The 11199-nt window shown below is 45.5% G+C and overlaps 1 protein-coding gene across 1 annotated transcript; it reads right to left on the bottom strand.

Moving 5' to 3' along the window:
• Positions 1-10539: 10539 nt before the first annotated feature.
• On the bottom strand, positions 10540-11199 carry LOC135636379 (uncharacterized). The gene is made up of 2 exons (XM_065148068.1): positions 10879-11199; positions 10540-10824 (listed from the first exon to the last, which is right to left on the bottom strand). Exons 1-2 carry the CDS (start codon positions 11197-11199, stop codon positions 10540-10542), a joined length of 606 nt encoding a protein of 201 aa, XP_065004140.1.

Genomic DNA, 11199 nt, shown 5'->3' with positions numbered 1-11199 from the left:
GATGTGAATTATAATAAATATTTTTTTTAAATAATATTTTATATTATTTTATTATTTTTGTAGTCATCAAAGGGGTCTAGACTAATAACTTATAAAATTACATTAAAGAATTAGTCCTAAATATATTAAAAAAAATAATACTCATAATGATATACATAATTAGAAGATTTAGATAATTCTAAAGAAGAATTTATTTCGAATAATTATGTGATGGGGTAGGATAATATTATTTTGGATATCGTTTCAATTTAGAGTTGTATGTCCAAAAGTATTAAACACTTTTCCATGAGGATGATATTAATCATCTACAAATAATTTTAAGTGAATACTATATATATTAATATTTCACCTAAGGGTGAATAGAGATGATTTCAATAGTTTAATATTTATTGAAAAACCTAAATTATTAATATTATATTATTTTATTACAGTGGTACTTCCTCAATTATATTCTTATAAAGGTTCATATATTTTTTGGATTAAATTATTATAAATGGATTGAGTATATGTAATTTATATTAGGTGTGTTACACCTTAATGTAAAGTATAAGTCTAAGTTTTATATATTTTGAATCAAATATTATTTATGATGTTTGCTGGATTGATTATAATGTTTCAACTTATCTTACCGATAATAGATATTCATCTTAATACGGAAACCAAAAGAGTATAAGATATTCATCGTTATAAGGAATTATCTTAAAGCGAAAGCGACACTGGTGAGTACTTATCGCCTATGTATAGATATGATTGATCTTAAAGCGAAGGATGCATGTAAAGTTCCTATAATTCTAAAAAATTGGGTTCTATATTTAAAATTATTAAGATATTATTTCTCTTTTTGTAGTAGTAAATTTATCGTGATTCAATACAAGTTTTTTGAATTATATATAATGGTTTGTAATGATTATGTAATCAAATATTCGAACGGAATATAATTTTATGAACTCCTTTTTTGTTTTAGTAGAGAAATATATTTTATCATATTTATAGATTATTTATTGAGATATGACTATCTAAGGTATTAGATCATTGATACTTTTAGGTATATAGAAATAAAGTCGAAAGATAATTAGATAAAAAAGTTAAAATTATTAGATTTGATAAGATGATAAATTTTATGACTATTATGATGAGCTTGATTATAATTATAGTTATTTTGTTATATTTGTAGAAAAATGGGATATTTATACTCAATATATTTTATCAGATGTGCCATAGTACAACGAAATTATTGAAAGGTGAAATTGTACTCTTATAAATATGATTAGGAGCATTATAAGTTATTCATTTGTACTTGAATATGTTCTCATTAAAGTAATTTGAACACGGGAGAAATAGTTTGAACTCTATTTTGCCAAAAAAAAAAAAAAACTGATATGAAATCCTTTCATTATAATTGAAAGAGTGGCACATTTGAAAGGGCTACCTACATAACTTCTTGAATAATTTAAAATTTTTAAGTACTTGTTTGAGCTAAATCATTCTTTTTCTTCTAATGACTTGGCTTACTAGTTCAAATATTTTTTATTTTAATGCATGTACTTGTTTGCCACTTAGGTAAGAATATATATTATATAAACCATATATAATGATCTATATATTGATATCCTTCATAGCAATCTCTCACTATACGACTTTTAATGTATTTCTTGTTTGCTACTTAATCAAGAATGGATAAAATATAATTATTTTTTAATTCTATCTAAATTTTGTGGTTAATACTTATATTATTTATAAATCATCTTCCTATAAGTGAATACTTGATTGAATGAAAGACTATGATAAACTGAAAGCTAATGAAGACAAGGGATTAGCTTCTTATGCTAATCTCTCAAGATCAACAAGCAAGTAAATGTTTAAAAGCAACATGTTCCAAAACAAATGCTTTCCAAGAACAATTGACAAGTTCCAATTTGAGTGCATTTCAGGGGCTTCAAGTTAAGCAAGGTTTCACTTTTTTTTTTCTTTTCTTTTCTTAAGTTATTTGATGAAGAAATCTTTTTTTCTTCCTAACATATCTGAAACAAGGTTTTTTTTATCATTTAAGTTTCTAAATATTCCTCCTGAAAAAAAAATAACAAGACTTGTGCTTGAGTCATCATGTATTCTTTCTAGTGTGCAAAACAACACCAGCATGAGATTATATTAGTTTCATATTGAAACTTGAAGAACTAGATTAAGATACAACGATGACAAAGCGTATTCTGTTTTTTAGAAATCCTGTGCTTGCTACTTGAATATTTTCCTCGTTTTGATATTTCTATTATGTAAAACATCAGATTCTGTGAGTACAAAAGGCAACGAGAATAATCTTGAGGTAGATTTATGTCGAGGATTGATATTGTTTCTGTAGATTATAATGCTCTACTGTTTCCATTGTGTGGAACAGCATGAGATTTTGGTAAGTACACAAAGATTCAAATTCTTTTTGACAAGATTTATTTAACTGGGTTGGGTCAAACACGATTGAGCATCGTCTTTCCCGACAGATAAGACTCGGTAAAATTAAACTTCGTTTTCTTTCTTTTCTTAAATTATCTGAACAGGAAATCTTTTCTGCTTTCTTAAATCTTTAAAACAAGGTTCTTTTCCTATCTTAATTTCTTAAAATTCCTCTTGAAAATGAAGGGAGGAAAAAAAAAAGGAGTAAGAAAGCTAGATCATACCAAGCAAGGTTGCAAAATACGTATCCTTAGTCCCAAAATACGTATCCTTAGTCCCATATTGATCATACCAAGTAAGAAAGAATTGCATTTGATAAAAGAAAAGCGAAAGGAATAGTATGTACTGGGCAATGAAGAGTGTCACATGTGCATCGTGTCCTTGCACAATATGCTCTTAATACCATTAAGATGTTGAGTGATTGTCTGAGCCAAATCTTCAATTTTTGATGACTTTTGCTTGCTATCTCAATGTTGTTTTCTGAGCTGAACCCTTTTATTATTTTTTATGCCCCTTCTTGCTACTTCAAATGTTTTCCTCGTTCTAATGTTTCTATTGTGTAAAACAGCATATTCCTTTTTTTTTCGTATGGCACCACTACTCCCTTTCACAACATCTACTAATTCTAAACTTAATTTGAAAGTCATATTTTGTCCAAAGACTAATTTTTGTAGATGTCACTTACCAATAATCGTGATGGAGAAAGTGTCAATTCAAATGGAATGGATTCAAAATGATGTTAGATTCGGATCCCAAAAACTTTTGAATAGGCATGAGTGATCAAATGGAATAAAGCAGCTTAATATTTTTTTGATCGTTGGTCATATGTATATAACTAACTTCGGGATTGGGCACAGTACTTCTTCCATCCGAGTTAGATATGATGCAAAATACATCTTGTTCTATCATTGATCAGAGATTTCTATATGAAAAATATGAATCGAAGATTGAAGAAGAGGAAGGGACCGTCGACCCGCAACAGATAAAAGAGGATTGGGCCTTTCCTGGGCAGCTTAGGTGGAAGGTTAAGAAGGTCTCCTTCCGAGAGGGCCTGAGCCATTAGTGAGATATCACTCTAGAAGAGCTAGAATTCTAACCTTGTGTCAGGACCTACGGGCCAAGGGATAGTCTTAGGTAGATAGTTTCTATGGGAAGATATGTTTGCAAGGTGTTGGTGAACTGATACGCCGTGGTCGAGGAGTCAGCACGACTTGATCCACGGGTCGATGTCCGGAGTTCTCAATCGGACGAAAGAAGTGTTGGAGCCGGCCGGATCAAGGGTCGGGCTGTCGATGTTGTCTTCTGGAAAGATGTCTCTCGGTTAGGACGACCGTGCCTCCGGGGGTGGCCGAGCTCCTGCAAAAAGGCCCTCGTCGGGGGGTTCCCGACTTTGGCCCCTCGTAGATTAAGTTAGTGGTCGCTTTTTTTCCTTTTTTCTCCATCCCCTAGCCAAATGTCGGTCAGGGGCTTTTATACTGTTGCGCGGGGATCGGTTGTACGCGGATTTGCCGTGGCGGCCAATCCTCGCATGACGAGATGGTACCGTTGTTTGGCCTTTGCCCAGTATGCACGGAACGGCACCGTCCTGGGCTTTTCGGGATGGGACTTGCCAAGGGGGTGCCTCCTTGTACAGGTCTCGGATGCGATGTTGATTTGGCAAGGGCGTGATGCGATGCGGACCGTGATGTGGCTGGAATCCAAAAGGGGAAGGGGCACACCTGGTTCGTAGTACAGCCTGTGGATCGATTTCTCGTGACGGGTGGTCAAACTAATCTACCACGGGGTGGCTCGGTGGACCGTGGTTTGCATCTCGGGCAAGGCGAGACCCGCTGGACAAGCGTTCGAACTTGGGCGTGGGTGGAGCTGGAGTCGACGGACCGAGCTGTGCGACTCGGGCTCAAGTTGGACTAGCGAGTCATGGGACGACGAACTGAGCTGTGCGACTTGGTCAGAGACTGAACCTGTTGGCCGAGCAACTGGACTCGGGCTCAGGTTGGACTGGCAAGTTGCTGGTCGACGGACCAAGCTATGCGACTTGGGTAGAGACTGAACCTGTTGGCCGAGCAATGGACTCGGGCTCAGGTCGAACTAGCGAATCGTTGGTTGGCGCTATACGACTTGGGTAGAGACTGAACCTATTAGCTGAGTAATTGGACTTGGGCTCAGGTTGGACTGGCAAGTCATTGGTCGACGGACTAAGTTATGCGACTTGGGCAGAGACTGAACCTGTTGGCTGAGCAACTAGACTCGGGCTCGGGTTGGACTGGCAAGTCATTGGTCGGCGGATTGAGCTGTGTGACTTGGGTAGAGACCGAACCTATTGGTCGAGCAACTAGACTCGAGCTCAGGTTGCACTGGCAAGTCGCTGGTCGGCGGGTCGAGCTGTGTGACTTGGGTTGATTGAAACTGTTGGCCAAGCAACTGGACTCGGGCTCAGGTTGGACTAGCAAGTCACTAGTTGGCGAACCGAGCTGTGTGCCTTGGGTAGAGACAAAATATGTTGGCCGAGCACTAGACTCGAGCTCAGGTCGAACTGGCGAGTCGCTGGTTGGCGGACCGAGCTGTGCGACTTGGGTAGAGACTGAACCTATTGGCCAAGCAACTGGACTCGGGCTCAGGTTGGATTGATTTGGACGGTGGCCATCGAGCGGGGCGCCGAAACACACGTGCAGTGATGCACGTGCAATAGTGCACGCACGTGTCACAACGCAAATGTGTCATAATGTGTAGGGCAACAGGGGTGCTAACGAGAAATTTCCTATCACAAGCGGGCTTCTGGCGGGAAATTTCCCGTCACGAGCACCATCTATGGGAATGTGGCAATCTTTTCTGTCAAGAGTGGGCTTTTGGTGGGAGCTTCGAGACTGGGGAATCCGGGGAGATCCAAGAGTTATGGTGGGTTTGAATGCTGCAATCATCTCTTTCCTTGGGGAGCCCAAACGTCGGCTTGGGGGCAGCGAGTTTCTTCTTTATAAGCCACTGATTGTAGAATGTGGTGGCATTGCTCAGTCGTTGTTTTCCCCGCTCATGCCTCGGCTCACCGCTCGTTGTTTTGAGGTCAAGATGTCTTCGTCTTCATTTCCCCCCTCTTCGGGTCGATCGGTTTCTGAGATCAGCAACTCGAGCTCCGGTGGCTCATCCCCGGCAGATTCGAAGGCCTTTGTGGCCCTGCAAATGATTAGGTCACGGCATGATGTCGACTCGATGGTGCCCAAGAACCTATTAGGTCCGATTCAGGATCATTATAGTATCCAAAAGAATTATGAACTTCATGCTCTACGTCCTGGTCAATGTCCTTACGACCCGTTTCCTAATGGGTTCGGGCCGACCACAGATGCTCTGGAGGCGGGGCTACGTTTCTTGCTGCACCCGGTCATCGAAGAATGCCTCCACTGGTGGGGGATCTCTCCGTCCCAACTGGCGCCAAACTCCTGGCGTTATCTGGTGGTTTTTCTCCGAGAGTGTCAGGGGGCAGGGATCGAACAGACCCGAACCCTCTTCTTAGCCTGCTTTCGCCTATGCAAGGGGCGGGTATTACCTAACCGCCCAAAGTGGGTTTAAGATTAGCGGGGCACCCTCCAACAACAAGGGGTGAAGGCCCATCATTTCTTCATGAGTTGTAGTCGAGGGTGGGGGTTTTGCATCAGGTGGACCTCCCGAGCTATCAACAATGTTCCCCCTTTTCTTTCGCACGAAGAGACCAAGCGCGTGGAGCGACTGAGAGAGATCCTGTCCTCCTCTCAGGTCATCAGGGGGATGACCGAGGAGTGGTTGGTTGAAGCGGGGCTAAGCCCAACCACTAGGGGTATAATCAGATTTGTGCCCGGGGTGCTCTCTCTATTTTTTTTTTCTTTTTCTGACGTCTCACTAATCGTACCTTTGTTTCGCGGAAATGGTGAACCTCCATATTCTAAAGGGGATGCCTTGTTCTTCGGCCATGGCGTAGCCGACTTAGGAGCGCGAAGGATCTGGCTCCGGGGCTCCTTCGAAAAAAGGCACACCAGCGTTGGGTCGAAGTCGCCCAGGGATCCGGAGGCGGGTCGACTGAAGAAGAAGGCCAAGGTCGGCACCCGAAAGGTTTCGGAAGGTTTGGCAAACTGCGAGATGGCGACCCTGGGGATGGGTGAGTCGAGTGGCGGCCTGTAGGGTGAGGGTTCGGCACGTGTGCGGGAGAGGGGGCAGGCCGGCTCTCCTGGTGAAGGCCCCTCAAAGAGATCCGCAATTTGTTTGAATTCGATGTGGGACTTATGCCGCATCCGTGCTCGCTCCGAAGGGGAGTCTTTTCAAGCCCTTAGTATGGTTGACCTCACGGAGGAGGAGTCGGGGGCTCCCTACAGCGCCAAATGGCCAACTCTCAAAAGCTGAGAGTAGGATTTGGTCTGATGGGTCGGCAGCCCAAGAGTTCTCGCGAGGGGTGCTACATCTGGTGCTAGTGAAGCAGCTATACTGTTCACCCTCCATGGTGCTGATGGATCGAGCGGCCAAGTCCCTCGTTTGGGTGAGTTCAGTGTTTTTCTTGCTATTGTCTGGAAACGGTCACTGACGCCAATCCGTATGTAGGGACAACACTACACCATGGCCTTGATCAACCATGTTTACGATGCCAGTAGGGTGATCGAATGCATGGGCGAGATGAACTCGGGCCTTCGCTGAGAGATCGAGGAGCTGAAGGGTGGGTCAGGACCAACGTTCGTGGTGGCGGCCGAGCAACGTGCCACGGATTTGGAGGCCGAAGTTGAACGACTGAAGGCTGAGCTGGTTGACTCCCAACATCAATTGAAGGAGAGTTGGGGGCGAGTTCAGGCTCTGGATGATGAGCTACTAACCCTTTTGCAAAACATCGAAGCTGTGCAATCTGCATCCCGGGCTGCTGAAGATGCTTTGGCCAAGGAGCACCAGCTGGCGCTTGAAAGAGCGAAGGAGGCGATCTCCAAGTACAAGAAGTCCTCGGGGTTCGAGCTTGGTCTGGCGAGATCGGGCCAAGTGACTTATGAGTTCAGGTACCAAGTCGCCCTTGCTCACGTCGGGGCATAGTGTCCCAACCTGGAAGTGGAGACGGATACCTTCGCTGATCTTCATGAGGACCAGAGCGTCGGGATGCCGGACGAGGTCCCCTTCGATGACAGCCTAGAGGATCCCTCGAATTGAGGGGTGTTTCCCAATCTCCTCTTTTTATCTCTTGGTTAGGTTGAGTTTTTAAGTTGTAACACCTGGACCAAGCATAATGTATGTGCCTTTTGAATTATGGAAAGCATGTTTATGTGTTTGACGTACCGATGTGTCTAAGGATAGAACTTTTTGATATTTGCGACGTTCCACGTTCTTGGTAGAGGTTTTCCCTCCATGGTTTCGAGACGATAAGTTCCTTCTCAGACCACGTCATAGACCCGGTAAGGACCTTCCCAATTCGGTGCAAGCTTTTCTCTTACTCGAGTTGGGTTGCTTACTTTGTTCTTTCGAAGGGCGAGATCTCTAGCCTTGATCAGTCATGGGCGGACTCTGCGGTTGTAAAGTCAGGCTATGGCCTTTTTGTACGCCAAGGTGTGTAGGTGCGCCTCAGCCCTTTTCTCTTCGAGTAAGTCGAGCCCAGCCCTAAGGCCTTCCTTGGAGTTGTCTTCTTCGAAGGTGTCAGTGCGCCAAGTTGGGAATACCATTTTGAGCAAGAGGACAGCCTCGGTTCTGAATGCTAGGTTGAACGGGGATTCCCCCAAAGCAGCTTTGGGGGTCGTTCGCAACACCCATAGGACGCTAAGGAGTTCATCTACCCAGGCTCCATACGCTCTGGTCACCCTCCTTTTGAGGCCTTCCAGAATTGTTTGGTTCATGACTTCGGCCTGACCATTGGTCTAGAGGTGCGCGACCGAGCTGAACTTCAACTGTATCCCATAGAACTGACAGTAGGCTTTGAACTTGGCATTGTTAAACTGGGCTCCATTGTCGGTGATGATGGCCTTCAGGATCCCTAACTGAGTGATGATGTTCCTCCATGTGAAGCCTTAGACTTGTTTTTCCATGATGGATGCCAGGGGTTCAGCCTCGACCCACTTCGTGAAGTAATCGACCCCGACGATGAGGAAGCGTTGTTGCCCCGAAGCTGGGGGGAAGGGCCTGAGGAGGTCAAGACCCTATTGGGCAAAGGGCCAGGCTGCGTCCATCGGTGCGAGGGGGACTGCGGGCTGGTGCTATAGCCGGGCGTGCCTTTGACATTATTGGCAGTGCCGCACGTACGATAGGGCGTCTTGGCGCATGGTCGGCCAATAGTATCCCTTTATGAGGATCTAAAAAGGCTAATGTTCGACCGCCAATGTGCTCCCCACAGATTCCATCATGGAGCTCGGCGAGGACCGTCTCGGCCTCAGGTGGTGCGAGGCAGCGTAGGAGGGGTTGCGAGAAAGCTCTTCGGTACAACTTTCCACCAATCTCATAGTACCAGGCTTGGGTACGTCTTAGTCATCGTGCGATCGTCGGGTCGTCAGGTTGTGTCCCATCCCACTTGAAGTGGAGGATTTCCTCCATCCAGTTTAGCGAGACCTCGGTCTAGGCGACGTCGCAAGTCGGCACTGTCGGGGCCGTGATGGATTCGGTTGTTGTGGCTCCTCTCGGGTTGCGAGCGGAGGCCAGCCTAGCCAAAGCATCAACTTACACATTCTACGCATGGGGTATCCTCGTAATCGAGAGGCGATCGAAGTGATGGGCGAGCCGTCTTACTTCTGCTAGGTATAGCACCATGGTTGGGTCTCGGGTTTCGTAGCTCCCGTTGACATGTCTCGTCACCAGCTGAGAGTCGTTGAAGGCCTCGAGGTCGCCCACATGCATTTTCAGGGCAAGGCACAGTTCGTGGAGCAGCGCCTCGTATTCGGCTTTGTTGTTGGTGGCCCTGAATCATAGCCGAAGTGCCCGTTCATGAGTTTCTCTGGTCGGGCTCCTGAGGATGAGCCCGACCCCTGCTACCTCGATGGTTGCCAACCCGTCCACATATAGGGTCCATGTGTACTTGTTATGTCCCTGCTCAATAGCATGATCTTCGGGGGTTAGTTCGGAGATGAAGTCGGCCAATACTTGGGCTTTTATGGCCATCCTAGGGGCGTATTGGATGTCGAACTCGTCGAGCTCGACTAACCACCATAGCATTCGACCTGATGCATCGAACTTCGAGAGGATTTGTCGTAGGGGTTGGTCAGTTATCACCTTGATTCTGTGGGCTTGGAAGTATGGTCACAACTTTCGAGTCGTCTTTATTAGTGCAAGGACCAGCTTCTCGATCGGGAGGTACCGCACCTCGGGTCCAACAAGAACATGACTGACATAATAGATGGGTTGCTGTGCCGATGGCGCCTCTCGGGTTAACACCGAGCTGGCCGCTTGTGTCGAGGCCACCAGGTAAAGACCAAGGACCTCGCCCGACTCGGGTGATGCGAGTCGGGGCAATTGGGCAAGGTACGCCTACAGCTTTTTGAAAGCAACCTCACATTCCGAGGTCCACGCGAAGCTGTCGGTATGCCGGAGAACTCGGAAGAAGGGGAGGCACTTGTCTCCTGAGCGTGACACAAACCTACTAAGCGTTGCTAGTTTTCTGACGAGGCACTGCACTTCCTTGATCGAGCGAGGAGGCTGCATCTCTATTATGGCCCGAACCTTTTCCGGGTTGGCGTCTATTTCTCTTTGGTGGATGACGAACCTAAGGAACTTCCCTGAACGAACCCCAAAGACACACTTCGAAGGGTTTAGGCGCATGTCGAACCGCTTGAGGGTCTGGAAGGTCTCTGCTAGATCGGCCAAATGTGTGCTTGCTGACTTAATATTCACGATCATGTCGTCGATGTATACCTCCATGTTCCTCCCGAGTTGTTGTTTGAATAGCTCATTGACCATTCTTTGGTATGTTGCCCCAGCGTTTTTTAGGCTGAAAAGCATTACTTTGTAACAATACACCCCCCTAGCGGTGATGAAGGTGGTGTGCTCTTGGTCTTGTGGTGCCATCCAGATCTGGTTATAGCCCGAGAACACATCCATGAACATGAGAAGTTCGTAACCTATTATGGCATCTACCAGCTGATCTATTCTCGAGAGTGGATAGCAGTTTTTAGGGCATGCTTAGTTGAGATCGGTGTATTCAACACACATCCTCCAACTTCCATTGTATTTCTTAACAAGGACTACATTTGACAACCACCGGGGGTATTTCACTTCGGTTATGAATCCAGCCTCTCTGAGGAGGTCTACCTCATCGCTGATTGCCTTTTTCCGATCGAGGATGAACTTTCTCAGTTTTTGCTTCACAGGTCGTGCCTCGGGGTGGATGTTGAGGTGGTGCTGGGCCACCTCCAGATTGATTCCGGGCATATCTTTTGAGGACCATGCGAACACATCAGTGTTTCTCTTCAGGAAATCGATGAGCTAGAGCTAGTTTGCTTTAGGAAGTGTTGTTCCTACTTTCACGGTCATGTCGAGTCGATCCCTCTTCAAGGATACTTCGGTGAGTTGTTCAGGTGGTTCCAAGTGTGTCGATATCTTGGCTTCCTCACATGGATCCGAGGCTTGCTGGGGCCGTGACTTCTCCGAAAGAGTGACCGCTGTCAGATAGCACCGCATTGATTCTCTAGGATCACTTCGGGATACCTCGACTCTTGCCAAGGTCAGAAACTTGATAGCTCGGTGGTAGGTGGAGACCACCGCTTTCAGTTTATTAAGTGTCGGGCGGCCGAGGATGGCGTTGTAAGCTGAGGGAAGGTCGACTACCATGAAGGTGGTCAT

Source organism: Musa acuminata, chromosome BXJ3-4 (assembly GCF_036884655.1).
Source record: "Musa acuminata AAA Group cultivar baxijiao chromosome BXJ3-4, Cavendish_Baxijiao_AAA, whole genome shotgun sequence".
NCBI classification, from domain to species: Eukaryota; Viridiplantae; Streptophyta; class Magnoliopsida; order Zingiberales; family Musaceae; genus Musa; species Musa acuminata.
This window is presented reverse-complemented; position numbering and strand designations above follow the sequence as displayed.